The 21,214-nt window shown below is 36.0% G+C and overlaps 1 protein-coding gene across 9 annotated transcripts in view; it reads right to left on the reverse strand.

Annotated features, from left to right (window-relative positions):
* L3mbtl4 (L3MBTL histone methyl-lysine binding protein 4) overlaps nucleotides 1-21,214 on the reverse strand; it is a 458,743-nt gene that overhangs the window by 183,091 nt on the left and 254,438 nt on the right. For all 9 annotated transcript variants that reach the window (XM_078030356.1, XM_078030355.1, XM_078030359.1 and 6 more), the window contains one exon: nucleotides 14,438-14,552. In XM_078030356.1, coding sequence (XP_077886482.1) covers nucleotides 14,438-14,552 — 115 coding nt within the window. The remainder of the gene's footprint in view (nucleotides 1-14,437; nucleotides 14,553-21,214) is intronic.

Raw genomic sequence — 21,214 nt, forward strand, 5'->3', positions numbered from 1 at the left:
CAGAAGGTTTTCAGTTTGATGTAGTTCCCCTTGCTTATTTTTGCTGCCTGTGCTTTTGTTGTCAAATCCAAAAATTAATTGTTGGGACAGATACTGAGGAGATTCTCCTCTGTTATTTTCTAGTATTATGGCTTCAGATTTTGTTTTTAAGTCTTTAACCAACTTTGAGTTGATTTATGTATTTAGTGGAAGTTAAGGGTCAGGCTTCTTTCTTAACCATGTAAAAAACCTTTCATCAAAGACTTTCTATTCTGTATTGTGTCTTCTTGATGCCTCTGCCAAAAATTGGTTGATCATAAGTTTGGGTTTATTCCTGGGCTCGCTGATCTGTTCTGTTTGCCTATGTGTTTGTTTTTAAGATACTGACATACTGTTTTGATTACTTTAATTTTGTAATATAGATTGACATCAGGAAATATGATACTCCCAGTTTTGTTCATTATTTGGCTATCTGGAGTCTTTTGTTTTTCCACATGAATTATAGAATTTCTTTTTCTATTTCTGTGAATAATGCAATTGGAACTTTCATAGGGATTCCAATGAATCTACACAATTTTGGGTACCATGAACATTTTAGCAACAATGATTCTTCCAATCCATGAATGCAAGATTTCATTCCATTTATTTGTGTCTTCTACAATTTCTTTCATCAATGTCATAAACTTGTAATATACAGATCTTTCAACTCCCTGGTTAAATTTATTCCTGTATAATTCTGTTTAATGGTATTCCAAATTTAATGGTTTCTTTAAATTTCTTTTTGGTAGTTCATTATTAGTGTATATAAATCTGATTTTTTATATTCATTTTATACCCTGCAACTTCACTGGTTTCATTTATTACCTCTAAGAGTTTTGGATAAAATTGTTAGGATTTTCTATATGTAAGATTATGTTGTCTACAAAAAATTTAACTTTATCCTTTCTAATTTGGATGCCCTTTATTTCTTTTTATTCTCCAATTCCTTGGCTAAGATTTTAAATATTACATTGAATAGAAGTGACAGCAGGAATCCTTGTCTTGTTCCTTATCTTAGATGGAAAGCTTTAGCTTTTCTGACATTGAGTATGATCTTGGACCTGGGCTTGTCATAAATGACCTTTTTATGTTGAGGTCCATTGCTTCTATTTGTGATCTGTTTACAGTTCTCATCATAAAAGGGTGTTGAATATTGCCAAATGCTTTTTCTGCATCTATTAAGACAATCACCTGGCTTTTAGCGTTCATTTGGTTCAGGTAGTAAATCACATTTATTGATTTATATATGTTGAACCATTCTTGCATTCCACTTAAATATGCTGTTGTATTTTGTTTGATAGCATTTTGTTGGTAATTTTGCATCTCTGTTCATCAGGGACATTGATCTATAATTTTCTTGTCTCCTAAAGTTGTCTGGCTTTGGTATGAGGTATTATTTTGGTAAAATGAGTATGAAAATGTTGCCTCCTCTTGAATTTCTTCAATGAAGTTTAGAAAGACTGGTGTTATTTTTTACATGTTGAGTAGAATTCACCTTGAAGACATCTAATCCTGAACTTATCTTCATTGGGAAATTTTTGTTTACTGATTCAATCACCTTATACATTGTCAATATTTTCAGATTTTATTATTTCTTCATCACTTAGTTTTGGTAGGTTGAATATTTCTAGAATTTTTTCCATTGTTTTCCAAGTTCTCTAATTTGTTCAAATATCACATCCTTCATAGTAGTCTCTTATAATCACTTGTACTTCTGTGGTACCAATTACAATGCCTCCTCTTTTATTCTTGTTTAATCTAGATAAAGGTTCATCAATTTTGTTATCTTAAACAAATCTAAACTTTTTTATTTACATTGATTTTTTTCTTGTCTGTCTAGTCTGCAGTTTATTTGATTCTGCTCTGGTCTTTACTATTTCCTTTCTTTTGTGGATTTTGGCCTGGTTTATTCTTCTTTGTACAGTTCTTTAAGGTGTAAAGTCAAGTTGTCTATTTGAAATATTTCTTTCATCCTCATGTAGATATTCTTGCTGAAAACATCTCTCTTTGCTTTGCTGCATCCAATACCTGGTGTGCTGTATCTACATTTTAATTTGTGTCAAGATAGTTTATACTGCCTTTTTATAAATCTTTCTTCAACCCACTGGTTGTTAAGGAATATATTGTTTAATTTTCAAATATCTGTAAATCCTCCAAAAATCTCCTACTATTAATTTCTAGTTTTATTTCATTGTAATCAGAACAGATATTTGAGGACTAGGCTATAGCTCAGTGGTAGAGTGCTTATGTAGCATACATGAGACGTTGGATTCAAAACCCAAGAGATCCACCATATGATCTACACTAGAGAATATTCTGTCTGAACTTGAGAAGAATGTATATTCTGCTATTGTTCGATGGAATGTTCTGCATATATCTGTCAGGTCTAGTTGGTCTACAGTGTTATTAAAGTCTGGTGTTTCCTTACTGCTTTTCTGTCTGAATGTAAGTGGGGTACTTTAGTCCCCTAACAATTATTGTATTTTTGGTGATTCCATACTTCAGTTCTATTAACACATGCTTTATATAATAAAAATGTTTATACATACATATACCAACTTTCTTACCTCAACTACTTTTAGCTTTAAAAGACCACAAAACCTTCATGTGCAAAAAAGTGATCAAACATCTCAAATTAATAGAATAGAGTTCCAGCATTATGTACAAATTCTCTCTCTCCCTCCTCTCTCTCTCTCTCTCTCTCTCTCTCTCTCTCTCTCTCTCTCTCTCTCTCACACACACACACACACACACACACACACACAGAGAGAGAGAAAAGGAAAGAAAGAAAGGTACTATCAGTAACTATGAGTATGGGTAGTCCCACCATGCTATGAAATCAGAGACTGCCACTATTCTTTATGGTCCTAGTGTCCATATGTGTGAACAGTTCCCAGAACTTGAAGTGGTCCTGGTATTTACACATGCAGCACAGTTTTCATGCAGCATAGCTCCTAACTCACTCTTATGCTGTCACCTAATGCTCAGCAATGCTGCAGTCCAGCTCAATGCGGAAGGGCAGTCCACTATGCAGGGCTTACTGAGACATACTCTCCACTAATTGTGACTAAACATATTTTTCACCTTACTTGATGAATTCAGAACCTAGAATAAGTTATGAATTTAGAATCCTAGAATAAATTGTGACTCCACTGTGTTGTTCAATTTTCCTAGCTACCTTTGTAATATAATTCCATGGGAGGTATTACATAAAAAGATTCCTCTCCTAATGACTTTCATTGCAATAAAAAAGAATGATGATTTCAAAGAAAACGATAGAGGATGTTCTTGTCAATCTAGAAAACATAAACTGCACATTAAAGAATAAAAACTTCCATAACCATATTTCTCCTACTCTGCTTTACAATTCCTTGGAACAATAAAAGCTTTTAATGTCCAGGAGAATGGTAGAATAAAGCAGCAATAAAGAGACAGGGAATTTGGTGGGAGGTGGTCTCTTGGGGAGAGGGTCAGTGATTCAGGAGGAAAAGTGATAAGCTCTCAACAGCTGGATCCTCATCTTAATGACTTCCAACTCTGTGGTGATTATAGAAATAACAATATACATAAAAAATTTGTGTGAAGAACTAAGCACAATTAAATTTAGAAGTATTCTAGACAATTTCCTGAGGTAAGTAAGAGATGCCCACAGAACACCCAACTATTAGGGGTTGTCTAGTGGGCCAACTCAGATACAGTGGGAGAGGGTACTGGCTGGTCAAAATAATTGTGATTTGAATCTGTAATGCCGCAGATGAGGCACTCCTAAATATGTCAGTCCTGTTAGGAGTTCATAGAGGTAGAGATATGAGCTTTGCTAACGAAAACTTTATAGATGATTTTTAACTTTCTATTGTGGAATGTCAAAGCATACATTAATAATAATAATAATAATAATAATAAGCCAAAGCCTCTTAGTTCTCAAATATGCTATCAAGGTTTTAGTTCTCTAAGTTTGTCTTTCATGGTATTCATTGGATTTTAGGTTTGTATATATTTTTAATTTCTTGGTTCCTGGATGCTTAGAATGCAGGGTGAAATGAAAAAAAAATCATAATCTTTATTCAGCTCCCTTTCACAGAACATAATATCTTAAGAAACAATGTTTCATTTATATTAAGATATTTGATTCTATGTTCATTCCTAAGAGTCATCTAAGGACGCATCTACTTGTAAAATAAAACTGTCAAGTATTTCTCAGTCTTTATAAAACCATGAAATACAAATGAACAAAATGTTTTCCAAGAGGCTAATACTGCTAAGCTCATCTTTGAAACAACACCCAGAGCTGCTTTCACCTACTTCCCATCCTCATCCTATCCCTAAGTTTGAAAAAAATGATTTAATTTCTTAACACTGAACCCTAGTGTGTGAAGCAGCCAAAGCAGCCACAGAAGGTTCTTTGTCAATGCAATTGTCACAGCACTTCCAGGCCTAGCAGCAAGGTGTGCTCTCAGAATTCGCCCTCCTACACTGTAGCCTCTGTGGGCCTTGGTCATCATCGTCACCAGAGTGGAACCACAGGACTTTGCAAGGCCTAGCACAGGGGTTAGTACACCAGATACTGAATGAGTCTTTACTCAGCTACAACAGGAACACTGAGCTGATAAAAACCAATCTTTCCTGGAGGCATCTCTTCGGGGAGTCCGTTAATGGCTCAAATACTCAAGGTCATTACCAGATATTGTAGAGTGATATAGGGCAAGAATATAATAATTATACTCAGTTCCCTTCCCCTCCCCTGGAAGGAGTTATAGTTTTCTAAATAAGGTTGTATCTCTAGCTGAGCTCAGGATCTCCACTGGACACATCTATGCATGACTTCCCGAAGTCTAAGGTGGGATATGAGTTGTAAGTGGGGACAAGGTAAGAATATGTCTGGCCTTCCTGTCAAACTACTGAGTTACTTTATGACTTTTAGAAGTTAGTGAATATTCTGTCTTAAATATACACAGAGGTGTGCCTTGTTTAAACACAATCTACACTTGTCTGTAAATAGAAGGCTGCCATGGCATGTTGCATCTCAACTGTGAACAGAGACCAGCAGCAAATGAAGTCATCTAGTGAGAAGAAAATAATCTGCACAATTGTTCTCAGCTAGCACTAGGCAGCCAAAGACCAAGTTTCAGAAAAAAGTAAATGAGTTCTGCCCTCACATTTTAAAAGGTAGAGACACAGACAAAGCATTTCAGCAAGAAACATTTAAAATAGATAATATCATTAAGACTGTAAGTACATTTTGAAATGTATTATTTTTTCTTGATAAGTCTATCATGTAAATCTGTAATTAGGGACTTCTAAAATAGCTAACTTTTTTTAAACTCAATATGCTGTAATTGTCTATTAAGTCAATGAGTACTCAGGGACTCTTAAAACTGCTGATTACTTGCGTGCTGTGTTTTGGAAGAACAAGTACTAAAGATTCCTTATGAAATTCTCTTTAAAATAGAAAAAAATTGAAAATGAAATGTAATATTACCTGGCTAAGTCAATAACCTTTACTATTTCAGGGGAATGACATGCATCCATCATCATATTTATTATTCCAGATCTGGATTATAAATGCATTAACTCATTTTTTAATCTAAGTAAATTTCCCTCTATGATTGGATAATATTTTTACTAATTCCACAGAGCTCCAAAAGCACAGTAGAGAGGACTTTATTAGTCATTCATTTTTTAATATAGACTAAGTATTTTATCTCACTTAACAGAATAAACAATGGACCACACCATATGGTACATTTACAAGTCATTCTGTTGTTTTATGTATCTGCTGTGTAATGAACCAAAATGGATAAATAAATCTTTTATCAAGTTAGGTTCTATTATGATTGTTCATTTATGTTTAATAGTTAAATAAATTAGCCACATTCCCATTTATAATATGAATGATAAAGGCTATAGATGTTATCATTATAGTTTATGCTATTACTCTACTACATGCTTTAACTTCATAACAATACTTTATTTAATTTACTTTGTAATCCAGTATTATGATTACTTCCAAATATAAATCAAACAGAAGCTAAAGAAAGAAAAATGACAAAATTATTTAGACATGGAAACTAGCCAGGAAATCTCCTTTCTCTGCCTGTCAACTTCCCATTTGTGAAAGCTTCCCGTGTCAGTGGTAGTGAGTGTTTTTGCCCATGTCTCACCAATATGGCAAGGTTATAGGTAAAAAGCCAAGGTGGCCTTTGTGGATGCTAATTTGGCATAAGTGATTGTCCATCTCTTATACAGACAGATGAAAATAAAGACATGTGTTTTTGGAAGCCAGACCCTGGAGAAAACACTGACAGACACAACACTCACTGTCCTCTAATTCATGAAGCTTAACAGTTTCATGGGGACTAATAAAAATTAAAATAATTACATATTGTGATATGCACTCTGGATATATGGAAATGGTAAAATGGAAAAATAATGCTGGTGGCTGTTCTTTGGATAATGTGGCCAGGAAGGGTGCCTCTAAAGAAGGGATATTTGACATGAATTCCAGAGTGAGAAAGAGTCATCGCTTAGAAGAGAATTTGTGAAAAGATCTTGGGTAAGAAAGAATAAGTGTTTAAAGAAAGAAAGGCAACAGACAAGAGGTGGTAGGCAGACCTGGGATCAAGGTGTAGATTTCTGCATTCCTGTTCTCATTTCCCTTCTTCAGGCTGGCATTGGAGTGGGCACTGATTAGATGAGGCTGGAGCAATGGCAGCTTTGTGCTTCCTCTGGCATGACCATGGGGAGCCTTCTAGTGGCAGCAAGGGGTTGACCCAGGGCCATACTGCTGCATCTGTAAAACCATCTGGGGCCCAGAGGGGACCCTGATGTTCTTATGTGCCTCAGAAGGGAGGACAGGGTCTCTGAAAGTAGAAGTGTGGGACCCACAAGGAAGGCCACATAAAGAAAGAACTAAGGGCCAGAGCAAACAACTAGGATTCCCTCGATTGTGGGAAGTATCTTGAAGCATGAATCCAGGGGATTTATCCAGGCCCAGCCACAGAGTTGTGAACTGCTCATTATGAGGAATGACGCAAAATTTCTGCAGACACTCCCGGTATGAGGTATCACCTATTTTTGTTTTTTGCTACTTGATTCCCCTTATGCCTTGTGTAGTACTACTTTTGCTGCAAAACAGAGGATACCACCTCTTCCTGAAAACCCAGACTCAGCCTCACTCAAGCTGGAAGTTTTCACCAGCTGAATCGTCCTATTGAGAGAAGGGTAGCTGTAACAGAAAAGAGACTCAGCTGATGATAAAAGAGCATCCTGCCCATTTAGGCCAACCCAAGAATTACATTTTGACCAGAGCCAAAATCCACCTCTGGCTCCAAAGAGTTGTGCCAATCACTGATTCCCTTACACCTGAATGATATGTTTGAAACCAATAGCTCTTAGGACTTTGTTTTATACTCTACATCTCTACATTGGTGATTCCCAAAGATAAAGAACTTTTCTGAGAGGATGAACCAAATCACTTCTCCCCCTGTCTACTCATTTTCATACCCAATCTGAGAGAGCAGCTTTATTCCTCCCAAGTTGGAGCTACATGGTGTTTATGTCAGAAACAAGAGGCCAGCCTCATCTGATGTGATGTTTGCTGCACGGGCTGTTCCAGACTGTGCATTGCAGCATTCCCTGGAGGGCCAAGTGCCATCAGACCACTCCAAACCCTACCAGCTCTTGTCACTGCCTGTCAGCTCTTGGTCATTTCAGGGGGGGGAAACACTTTATATGTATCCTGTGTATCCTGATGTGATAACTCTATTAGTTACCAAGTGGGTCATCCAAATATCGATGCAATTAGAAAGAAGATCCTTTGTCTTAATCTTATCTACCTTATTAGAGGAACTAGGACCTGTCATTTTTTAAATTTTGTTTTTATTCCTACCTGAAAACATTAATAAAGCAATTCCATGTAACTGAATATCATATTGTTTAACTGTGATTTCTAAAATAGTGTTAAAAGAAGAGCTGAAGGGGCAGGGAGGGTAGAGTAACAAGTTACTGAGGGCCCCCCCTGCACAAGGCCAACAGAGGACATGGATAGGGCTATCCCAGTCCATTGTATGAAGGGGAATGTTGTCTAGCAGGTGGGAGGGCAAGCAAGCGATGGCCAGAGCACACAGGGAGAAGACCATCATTTGTAACTGGAACATTCCATTCTGAACCCTTCAGCAAGCATTTTTCTAATGTGCTTTACCACCTGTGAGAGCCTCAAAGACTCCAAGGATCAAAAATGCATAATACAAAACTGCTGCCAAAGGAAGCCATAGGTCTAAAAGGGATATACATTTTCACTCCTGTTTTGAGCTCCAGGCTGTACTGTCTAATGGAGGCATTACAGATGGTGCAATGGAGAACCAACAGAAACATAATGTCCCCACCATTGTGAATCAGACAGTCTCTAAGATAGAGTGGGAGTGAAAGCAGAAACAAAAAGAGCATATAGCATCAGGCCAGCCTCTGAGAGCTTCCAGTGAGAACATCCAAAGCAGGTAAGTGGCTAGAAGGAGCAGCATTATTGTTTGTGGAAGGTATGATCAGAGAAGGCATCTCTGCGAGGTGTCATCTGAACAAAGCCTGAAGATGTGTGGTGCCACAAAGCTCCAGGGAAAGGAACCCAGCAACTGTGAAGTGAAGTATGGCTGTCTAGCTGTAGAGTTTGCTCCAGGCCAGCATGGTTGGTGTGAAAGTGAGGACAAGAGGATAAGAAGCCCTGCTGGGAAAGTAGCCAGAGGCCAGTGAAGGGCCTTAAGCAGAGAGCAAGAACTTTGGAGGGAGTTCTGTAAGCACAAGAACACATAACTGTAATACCAAGAAGTAAGGTTAAAATACCGTGGTATGATAAGGATGAGAGACAATTTATTTCCCCAGGGGAATCAGACAAAGTGTGGGAGAGGAGAAACTCTAGACTGCAAAGCACTTCATTTTCTCTGCCCAAATGCTAACATAGACTATGAAAAGAGGCATAAGAAATTTCCTTTGCCTAAGTCAGAAATAAAGAAAGAAAACAACAGAGGAGAAAGCTCAGGTGAAGAATAGTTAGTACTATCTGATTTGACAACTAGAAAGTTACTGCACATGTCACAATAATTTTTGTCTCCAGTGATATATTTATGTGTTTAGATTTTTACTTAAAGGACACCAAAACTATATCTCAGTTGAATTTGGTTTATAGGGCCCATTGATCTTATGTCTGAATCAGTAATTTGAAATGTTTTGAACTGTCCTAAATATTAATCAATATTCACTCAGATATCAGCAAACTTTTTCTGAAGAGTACAACTTAACAAACACCTACAGAAATAAACATACTAGCTGTAGAAGACCTAGGAATTAAAGTCACTCCTAATTTTCTGGTCCAATAAAGAGAAATGCAGGCCTGGGAAGCAAATGTGCCTGCACTCTTGGTCCTAGACTTACTCTGGATACCAGGTTGAAGAACAGCAACTGGGATTGCATTTATTCTCCCAAGACTGCATGGCCTAGAGGTGAAGTGGTGGGCACTCAGAGTTGGAGCAGAATGAACATTTAAACCCAAGAATCTCTAACTCCAAAGTCCATCATCTTGTTCCTCAAGCTTGTTTAATTTCTAAAGCAAGAAATACTTCATTATCCAATGGAGTATTTAATCTGTGGGCAAATAATAAAGGATATAGTAAAAGAAATGAGCTCAATTTAAAAATTTAATAAAAAATGTGACTGAGATAAGTTTCTGCTTGATGTCACCAAAAAGACTGCCAAATGCACTCCAGTGAGATGATGGAGGTAGGCATGGTTTTTAAGCTAGGCTCTTTTGGTATCTAAGGACATGCAGGGAATACAAAGTGTGATGAAAAGATCTTAACAACTCAATAGAGCCACACCTTAATTAGTTCATTTTGATTCTAAGTGCAAACAAAGTCCCTCATGAAGGACTGTATGTTGGGTAAAACAGAAAACAGAATCCTCCCTGATGAGGAAAGGAGAGTTATACCCTAAAGTGGAATCAAGGGTGATGTGCAGGTGAGTGCCTGTCTGTGGGAACAGCTGCTAGGAGGAAGCTGTGGTCACCTGGTCATACAAACTCCTAGTTGAACGGAAACATTCAAGTTTTCACTCTCCAGAGGTTTTTCTCTGTTATATTTCCAAGGACTTACATTAAATTATGGTCTTAGCCAACATTTATTGCACAACCACTTCTGTAGAAGCCAGAAGAAACAGCATGTAGTATCTTAGCTCACTTTTTACAATAAGATTAAACGGTCTTAGCAAAATGGAAATAGACACTATTTATTTAGAAAGATCTAAAATTTTAGCAAATACTAATAAAATTTGTATGAGAACCAATGAGTTCCACTTTTGCTTATGCATGGTGACTTCCATCTCTAGAAAGACTGCCACTAGATAGGGTCAAGCATGGGCTTCTGAACCAGTTCTAGACTGTTCCATGAGGGCTTTCCAGGCAAACTCATGGTTCTGCCCACTCTTTAAATCAACATTAGCAATCTAGATTTAGTTTTTAATACACAGATAAGTAGCTGTGTGATTTCATTATGTTTCATACATTTATAAACTATAGCCTCTTCAGACATAAATTGAAATGAAACAAAGCATACTGAATATATAATAAAGAATACACACATACATATGCATTTTATACAAATATGCATTTTCTCTGTTTCTAAGATATTTATTATAATATTAGCTACAAATGTGTTGTAAAATAAGAAACATAAAGAAAAAAAGATGAGAATAGATTAAAGAACTGCCTACCTCATATTTTCTTTTGACCATTCTAACTTTTGCATAATATCACTAATAAGCAACCTGCTATGATAACATTTGTAAAAATTAAATAAAGTAAATCGATAAAAGAGATAAAGCGTAAGCCAGGCTCTATTTTTATAAAATGATAGCAAAGTAGATATCTCTAAGATTTTTTTTCTAAGTCCTAAAATTTTTGATAGTCTTTACCATGTTTGATCAATAAAGCAATTATACTTCATGAAATAAAGCAATAAAGATGATTCTTGAGTCACACAAATTAAAAAACAGAAGGCAAAATGTATCTGAAAGTTAAAATATCTGGAAATATCTTCAAAATATCTGAAAGTTAATGTTTGTCAGATGACTATCCATTCATATGCAGTAAGATATTGTGTTTTGTTTTATATATATTTACTTATAAAATGTAATTATTTTCATCTGATTATCAAGGATAATGGACATTTCTGTGAGAAGAGTTTAGTTTGAATCACATGAATAAATAAAATCAACTCTGATTTAAAGTAACACTCAGAAGTAGAAGATGATCTGATGCGATTGTCTGTACAAGTATCATCCATAAAATACAGGGTGAGTCCAGGCGCTGTGCGTCATTCCCAGGGGGAAGCATGCCTGCTCTGCCTCCTCCCCATAGGCACCCCATGCCAGGTGAGGGCTGTGATCTTCTGTGAAGGAAGCTGAGGTGTGGAGGAAAGCTGTGGAAATGAGTTACTGACTTTAGCCTCTTAGGAGGACAGCATTCAGGGGACCAGTGAGTAAATCTATTAAGTAAATAAAGGGTTTGAGGAGAATAATGGAGGCAGGTTAAGATACCTAGATGGGCAAAGTACATGTGAAGAAATCTAGAGCTTAGAGACTGCTGGGTGCCAGAGAAAAGTTTCAAGAATTGAGACAAAGAATTTGGAGTTTCCCAGGCTGTTTTAGGAAAAAAACAAAAACAGAAAGAGACAGAGGCTGGGGCTGTAGCTCAGCAGCAGAGCACTTGCCCAGCACCCATGAGGCACTGGGTTCAATCCTCAGCACCACATAAAAAATAAATAAATAAAATAAAGGCATTCTGTCCATCTACAACTACTAAAAATATTTAAAAAAACAAACAAAAATAGGAAGAGACAGTCATGTATCCATTGCAACTGTCAAGGCCAGACCCTCAAGCTTTTTTGAGTACAAGACCAACCATTTCTACATTCCAGGTGAAGAATAATTCACTTATTGATAAATAAATGCATAAGTAAATACATACATAAATAAATAACAGGAGTAGTAAGAGTACGTGTATTTTTGCTTTAGCAACAGGAGCATGGGTGATACATATTAAACCATATTATAAGTTTGCCTTAAAATCTATGAATTTGAAAATCATTTACACAAATTCTTAGGATGCATAACTGTAATCATAGGGTTAACCAAACAATCTGCAATAGACCACATTAATAATTGTTGAGCAAAATAAAATTTATAAGAAAATATGAAGCACAGTAAAAACAGAAAATCATGACCAAGAGAAGACAGCCAGTTATAAGTTATCTTTACCTAAATTCTAGGGATTCTAATTTCTGGAGTATAAGTACACAATATAGGAAGCTTATAATATTCCCAACAACATTTGGAAGTCAAACTTTTATAAAAAGTTTATTTAAATTTTTTGAAATAGCCAGTCAGCTTGATTTTAGCTAAATTTCAATTTTGGAACCCTTCATAATTCCCAGTTTTATATAATAATGAAAAATTTTGGAATATTGTAACATTTCTTCATAGCAGACAACTTTAGTTGAGCACTTACTTATGAGCCAGGCAGTTTATGAAATGCTCATTATTACATTTATGAGACAGATCTTATTGCCTTTATTTTATACAAGGGAACTGAGCCACAGAGAGTCACATAAATAAACAAATAGTAAAACTGGGATTCAGATCCAAGCATTCTGACTCCAGTTTTCATGTTTTTAACCACTAGACTGTATTTCCTTGAGAATTTGCCTTTTTTGATTCTTCCCAGACTTGGTTGGAAGACCTGTACCACTCGCCAGCAGAGTGCAGACCAAATTCTGAGAATCATTTGAAATCATGATGAGAGCTCAAAATAATGCAAGGCATTGAGGAGGCAGAGTGGAAGTCAGAGTTGGATTCTGTTGAAATTAAAGAATCAGCAGGCCTTGGTGACTGGCTGCCCACGTGGGTAGTGGAAGGGCAAAAAGAAAGTGAAGTCTCCGTATGATTTTTTAGAAAGAAAAAGAAAGTTAGGGAGGAACTAGAGTAAAAAGAGAAAAATCTGGGGTGGAGATGGAGTTCAAATTTAATACTGAGACTTCAGCATTCAGGCCGAGAAGCCAGGAGAGCAGCTTGAGAAAGGAGCAGGTGGTGAGTGAGGCAGAGTGAAGAGAGCTGCCCCTATACCTGCATTGCTGGCCCATGGCTATTACAGCTGAAATTGTTTCTACTTGAAAAAGACATGAGTGAGGAATAGATGTGAGGTGAGCAATGTTGGGGAGGATGGTCAACATAAAATGAGAACCATCTTCCTGGAATGCTGGGGTATGAAATCAAGAAAACAAAAATATAGGACCAGAGAAAATTAAAAGGCTCCTTCTCAGACCTGAAATCCCCCAAGGGTGCTGATCAGTGTCTTGTCTGCCATTCTTTGTTCAGAGAGCCTCCACTTGCCAAAACATTGTCATTTCCATAAAAGCATGCATCTTACTGATGCTGTGGATTTTAAGGAGCCCAGCACAATGTGAGACTGTCAAATTAGTCAGGGATTCCTCTCATTCTGACAGAAGTTGAGGGATTCTCTCACAGATGACATGGGTGCTTCAAGGTCTACGGTTCAAGCTCATTAGACTGGCTCAACATAAGACACCTCATTAACACACTTCAAGCCAGCTCCATCCCAAGGTGTCGAGGGAGGGAAGCACAAGGAGGGAGAGAGCAAAACAAACCCAAGAATGGAGAACACTTGCACAAGTGTCTGCAACTAGTTATTAGTCATGTCAGCCTAATCGGATCAGAGGACTCCTCAGACAAAAGAATAAGGGATTTTGGTTGGAAACTCATTAGAATTTAGAGTGTTTAATTTCCTCCTTAACTTTAAGTGGCTAGAAAGGCAAAAATAAAGAATATGCCAATAAAATAGAGGTTATAAAAACCTTTAAAATCAAAAAAGTCTGAAATTGCTGAAATCTAAAATATTTTAGGATGTTTTTCCCTAAAATTATTTGTAGTATATTCTATAAAATAAAATTAAGAAGATTGTTTAAAAAAACAAATCTGGCTTGAACTAAAAGTAATGACCAGATAGATTTAGAGATGGTGACTGAATTCTCCAAACTAAAATAAAGAAAATAGTTTCCTTTGGAAAACATCATCAAAATAATTTCCTTGTAAGTATTACTTTTCATTTACATAAAGCATGTCCTCCGAGGCCTGAGAATAATTAGAATTCGATGTAGCTGTAGCAATGATTAATTCACTTATCTTTATTTAGCTTTCAAATGTCTGCAATGACAGGACTAAGATGTGAGGTGAGCAATGTTGGGGAAGGCGGTCAACATAAAATGAGAACCATCTTCCTGGAATGCTGGAGTATGAAATCAAGAAAGGCTGGAATTCAAAATCACAATTCAAAACCAACAATGAAAAGCAAAATACTTACGATGTGGCACTTCCAGGGGATGTCCTGTTACATCACACCAGCCAATGGGGTGAATGTCAGGGCTGTCTGCCTCCTGCCAATAGTCATACTTATGGTCCCAACCATCAAAGTGAACCTGTTGACATGATTTTTAATAATTAATATTTTACTTAGTATTGTAGTATTCATATATTAATACTTTTTAATATTTTTAGTTGTAGATGGATATAATACCTTTATTTTATTTATTTATTTTTCAGTGGTGCTGCGGATCAAACCCAGTACCTCACATGTGCCAGGTACACACTTTACCACTGAGCTACAATCTGGTACCTTCCTGTATTATTTTAAAACAAATTTCTGAAGCTGAGAATGAAATTTTATTAATTGCACCTTGCAGCTGAAACAATATTTAAAATGTGCTATCCCATAGCCTTCTGATTTATCCAACAAATGATGTTGTAGCAATTCCTCAAAGAAATTAAAGAGGTTGGGAAGTAAAATAGTTGTCAGAGATACATTAGAATTAACAAACAAATCACATACTGCTGTTGAAGTGACACTTCCTATCCTGAGCACCTGTCCTGTCGGCCACTGGAAGCCATGTCACCATTGTAACAATAACAGTCACCAAATGGAGACCAGTGCAAGACTTATACTGATAGGAAAGGTGTGGATTAAATTATAAGGGAGCAATAATTTCCTAAATCCTCACAAATAAGGAGAGACTGGTGAAACAATGGAGGCAAGAGAGGAGATAAGCCCTGTTACTGGGATAGATGGATTTTAACAGCTATCTAGATAACTACTAAAGGACAAAATGCAAAGTGTCAGAAAATCTTCTGAGGCAGGAATTGCAGGCAGCAATCTGCTTGGTAGGGCTCCAACAAGGCTCCTTTATCATTGCTTTATATAGCTGGGCCAGACATATACACACAACGCACATGTGTACAAGCCTAAGAATAATTAAAATAGAGTCCAATTTATGAATAAAAATCAAATTCTTCTTTAATATAACAAATACTATGTTCATCAAGTTTCATATTTGGATGGAAAAGTCCATTTTTGTGTATAAATAAGAATGAAAAGACTTCATTATTATAGAACACTACTTATTCTCTTATGTTTTCTAGTTTTAATTACCAATTAAATTAAGAATCTATTCTTTTCAATGCCAAAATAACCCACATAATGTTTTGAAAATCATATTTTGAATTAATAAAATCATATTTTGAATAAATACTATCACTATATAAATCAATGGGAATATAAATCTATTATTCTGAATACAGGACCAAAAAAAAGCAAAACTGTATGTATTGGGTCTTAATATTTTCCTGAAGATTCACCTTTCGAAGCAAGTACTTGTCAAAGTGTGGCACCTAGGTCAGCAGCTTCAGTATAATCTAGACAAGCATTAGCAATGCAGATTCCTGGGCGTTACTTCAATCCTTCCAAATCAGAAACTCCACACACAGAGTGCAATGCAGGGCTGGTGAAGTTGCAGAAGCCTAGAGAACTGGATAAGGAACTACAAGAAGGGCCTTCAAAGATATGAGGTTTGTTCACAAGACCCTGGTTTGAAGGCTGCACTGCACATATAAGAAGGCACTTCTGTGTGGCCAACAAGAATAGCTGATATAGACCTGACAGTGAAATCAAGACAGTATGAATCACAATCTGCTGGGAGAAGAGAGACTAGAGTGGAAAGACCTCAGTGATATCTTGAAAATGTGACCAAAATACCCTAAAGGACTCAAATTGGAGGGAAAGAGCCATGTCCTAGAGTAAGAGCTACTCTAAATCATCAAATCCTATAAAGGAGTAAAATCAAGCCTCAATAAGATTAAGAATGACTAGCAATTAACTGTCTGATGGACCAACTCTACCCTCTTTAAAAGGTAAATAAATGTCCCCACTGTATACTACTTCATTCATAATGTCCAACATACAAAAAAATCATTAGACATATAAATAAGCAGGTTAATGTGAACCACACTCAATTTTTTAAGGAAGCAGTAAACAGAAACAGAGCCAGAGATGACCCACATGCTGTAATTAGTAGACAAGGACTTTAAAGTTGCTTTTAAAATATGTTAAAGAACTTAAACACAAAGTTCTTAATGAACAAATAGAGAATCTCAGCAGAGAAATGGAAACTACAAAAGAGAAACAAATGGAAATTTTAGAATTGAAAAGCAAAATGTCTGAAATTAAAAGATGCTGGATGGGTATAACATCAGATTAGAAATAGTAGCAAAATAGGTGGGTGATCAAGAAGACAGACTTAGAAACCATTGACCTGAAGAACAGTTAACAAATATGAGAGTTCAATAGTGAATAAAGCCTCAGGCACTTGTGAGAAAATATAAACTCTGGAAGCCAGAAATAAAGTACAGGGAAAAGATATAGCGGGAATAATTATCAAACTATCCAAACACAGAAAGAATGATGGTCACAATCTAATTTGGCCAAAACCACCAATTTATAAGTTTAAAAAGAATGGGAAAACCCAGGCATAATAAATACAAATGACATCCAAACCAGGTAAATTATAGTGAAAGATACGAATCTTAAAAGCAAACTTGGCCAACTTTATCAGGAACAGTGGAGGCAGAATCAATGAAATGACATTTGTCAGTCCAGGATTTAAATGCTACAAAAATAGTTTTCTAAAATAATCAAAAGAAAACTTTAGATAAACCAAAACAGAAAAACAATTGCCTTGATTTGCATTCCCTTTAGTTTGAAATGGGTGATTCATATGGAAACTAATACACAGAAATAAATGAAATGACAAATGTGTGGGGAAATATGCAAGGCTAACTCAGCATTCTAACTGTAATTAACTGATCCAGTACATAACAGAATAAGGAAGGAAAAAATCTAGTCATATCCCTGGATAGAAAATACTTGACAAAGTTTAATATACAATGACAAACATTCTCAGCAAACTATAAATAGAGGTGGAGTTCCCTCAGTTTGACAAAGCAAGGGCATCTATGAGAGACTTAAAGTTAATATTGAATTCAATGATATTTTTATTTAATGCTTTTCCCAAAAAATCAGCAATGAGGCAAATTTATCTTTTCTTACCATGTTTATTCAACAATGTAAAACTCAAAAGATCAAAACCTTAAGATACAATTATCATGAAAATGGGATAGTCAAGGATTGATCAACACACAGAAAGCATTACTCATACAAGAAAAAATTAAGTGGTGGCACATGCCTGAAATCCCAGCAGCTAGAAAGGCTAAGACAATAAAATCCTGAGTTCAAAGCCAGGCTAGGCAACTGCAAGGCACCAAGAGACTCAGTGAGACCCTGTCTCTAAATAAAATACAAAATACGGCTGGGGATGTGGCTCAGTGGTCCAGTATCCCTGAGTTCAATACTTAGTACCAAAAAAACAAAAAAGAAGAAGAAGAATAAATTAACAAATTCAGTATTTTATCAGAATAAGAAATTCCTGTTTTATTTTTAATCATCAGCTTAAAAAAAGAAAAGGAAGAGCAAGCCACAGACACTAGCAATCAATTTATTGGTAAAATGATGACTAAAAGTGCAATTGAAAGTGAGAAAAAGGTTAAATAGATGCTTCCAAATTTCACAAATGATTAAGCAAAAAAAAAAAAACTTTAACATTCTTCTCAGAAAACATAAAAGGCAACATTTCTGCATACCCACCAAAATGACTTCAGTGACTGACATCATCAGTTACTGGTGTGGCTGTGGATCTCCTAGAACACATATCAGTGGTAGAATAGGTATAATAGTGTATAATCACCTTGGAAAATGAACAAGACAGGCCAAACCTGGAGAAGTCATGCCCATGCATTTCAGCTACTGTGCTGGACCTGTGAAACTTACTATTTTGGTTTTAGGTCTAAAACCAAAAAAATAAAATAATAATATCTTTCTCAAAGTTTCCCTGAGAGCAGATGCAATTTATTTTATGGATTATTAATCAACATGCATTCTTATAATCATTAAGAAATATTAAGTTATCTTTTCAAGACTATACATAATTACTTATGATAATACTCCTCCTAATCCACTGGTGTGACACCCCTTTCACCTGCAAGGCTGCCTTAACTTGAAAAAACAATCTGCATCCATATGCATCCTTCTGAAAGAGACTTTCATTATTTGGGGAATTCATAATTCTGGAATAAAAATACAATTTAAAAAATTCTAACCAGATGCTCAAATTAATAGAGGAGATTGACATTTGAAGGATATTTATTTATAAAGAGTCCTTTTGTACAGGAAAGAACCATTTTGAAAAGCAAATCAAATCCAGCATCACATTTCACATATTTATGGTTTTTCACATATTTGGGATTGCATGAAGTAAATACACAGATCTTTCTTGCTTCAGTTTTGATAAACTAGAAAACAAAAGTCAGATCACTGAATCAAACACCATTTCAAGTGCCCATCTTTAAAGATAGTAATGCTTTCTGGTGGTATTAACATCAATATATGTTAGATATCAATGAATGGAAAATGACTTGGAGATTCAAGAATTAAATTGGCATGTGAAAAACAAGGACTGACTCCTTAGTATAAATCCAAAGCTGTTAATCTGGCACTGTCTTTCTGCTTTGCCTGGTCATGACCACTGGGAGTTGTCCTTGTCTCCTTGAGGTTTGCCCCTTGGCCTCAATCACCTCTGATGCCTGCATGGATCTCAGCACTGCAGCTCACACATGGTAAGGGCTCAAAACCCCTCATCTGAATAAGATGTGGGAGAGTAACCGTATCCTCTTGTTTGGGCATTTGGAAGATAGAACAGTTAATAATTTAGGAATGCTGGGGCAAAATGTAATTGTCACAGTTTTGTTAATCTAAGTGATTATTACTTGTTTTTGCCTGTTAAATGGTTTTTAATTTTTAATTTCCACTTTAACAGGCTTATTGAATATGTGTTTTATTGTCAGGGTCTTTAAATCTATTGTAAATGCTATAGTGAAAAAATTATAAGCATGGTGTTAATGTATTTAGATACAACCTCTATTGTATCTGAACTCTTCCATCTTTAATTTAATACATTTTCAGTTAACTAAATTGAGCCTTAACTTTCATTCTAGGAAGAAAATTTGTTTTAACATGTAATCTTGAGATCTATTACCCATAGCTGTTGGTGCTAATAAGATAATGATTCAACTTCTTTCCTGTGACGCAGGGCTATGGGCTCTGTGAGGGATGCCACTAGGCACCATGGTAGAACCAAGGCCAGAATGCTTGTGCCCTGCCTTTATAGAACACCAACACAATTCAAGAGCGAAAGTGCAGCTATGGCAGGCGAGGTGCTTTGATTTTGTGTACACAGTTGTAATATGTATATAACATATATAGCTACAAAATGTACATAATATATATAAATCTTCTCATTTAATGTCCAGAGTAAGTTATTTTAATATATGATGAACAGGAGAGGTTAAGAGGCTTAGCATGATCACATGGCCACAGCAAATGGTAAAACCAGACTTAAGCTAATAGTTTTCTGAGAACATACATACATTGTAAGGATATTTGGAGCTATTGTTGAAATCTCTAATAGCAGTTAAGTTAGATTTTTAAAAACAAAAAAGGAGTTCTCATAATACAAATAATATGATGCTAAATAATACAGGGATGCAGTCCAGAACTACTCGACCTTTTGGGCATTTAACATAACCTGCACACTGAGCTTTGTTGCTCATGTGTCTATCCAGGCAAGGCATAGGGCAAAGGATTGTGAAGGAAAAGTACATATCTACTCTTAAGAATTTTCATTCTTGCTTATTTTTTCATGAGGCTACTGAGAAATGCTAGGATTTAATGTATTTAAATGGACATGCCCACCATTTCCAAGTCATCAGGACTTCAACACCCTCACTCTGCCCCAGGCCTCCTGCAAAGCCACCTGTCCCTGTGTTCCTTCCTCACCACTGCTTCCACTCCCTCCATAAATCATTTAAATTATTTCAATTCCCCCTCCCTCCCTGCTAACCTCTTCCCAAACCTATTCACTCTTTCACAAATTGATTACTTCCATCTTCCTTCTAGTCCATTTCCCTAAGTATTACAGGAAAAAAAATTTTTAAGCACTAAATTAGAAAATGAATAGTTTTTACTATAGTTATTCTAAACTTCTTTTTAGTTTTCAAGGCCATTTCCCAAATTCTTCATATTTCTTAGTGCAGTGGTTTTCAAAATTTAGTTAAGGAAAGTATCAACCATCTCCTCAAAACCATCAACATTTTCAAGTATCATCATGGCAACCAAGTGGTTAATCCACGGCACTGGCTATCAAACCCACAGTTCTATTTAAAGCAATCAAGAATGACAACTTTGTTTTTTAAAGTCATAGCCCCTTTTTCCCCCCATCTTTGAAAGACAACAAACCAAGAAAAACAGGTTTGAGGCCTGCTGCACAGGACATGCAATTCCAGATGTCTCCATTTGTGACAAGTGAGTCTATACAAGTTTCCATTTTTCCATTTCTATGGTTACAGTTATAACAAATACAATTAGTTTTCCCCAAAGGAGGTGTTTTCCCCAGGAGATTCCCATAAGAAATGAAAATGCCAAGTTTCTAATAGAATCCCCAGGGTTTTAGTTCTTGTTAAGAAATCTTTAAGTATTTCATCAGAGTTAAGCAGAACAGCCACATTTGGTGATCCATGGCAACACGTCTGTTGTTAACTTCTCAGGAAGAAAAAACTCCCTCATAAGCAATGTAAGGACAAATAATCTTAAAACCAGTTTATGATTATAACTAACATAAATATTTTCATAAGCTCTGCC

This window comes from Ictidomys tridecemlineatus, chromosome 13 (assembly GCF_052094955.1).
Source record: "Ictidomys tridecemlineatus isolate mIctTri1 chromosome 13, mIctTri1.hap1, whole genome shotgun sequence".
NCBI lineage: Eukaryota > Metazoa > Chordata > Mammalia > Rodentia > Sciuridae > Ictidomys > Ictidomys tridecemlineatus.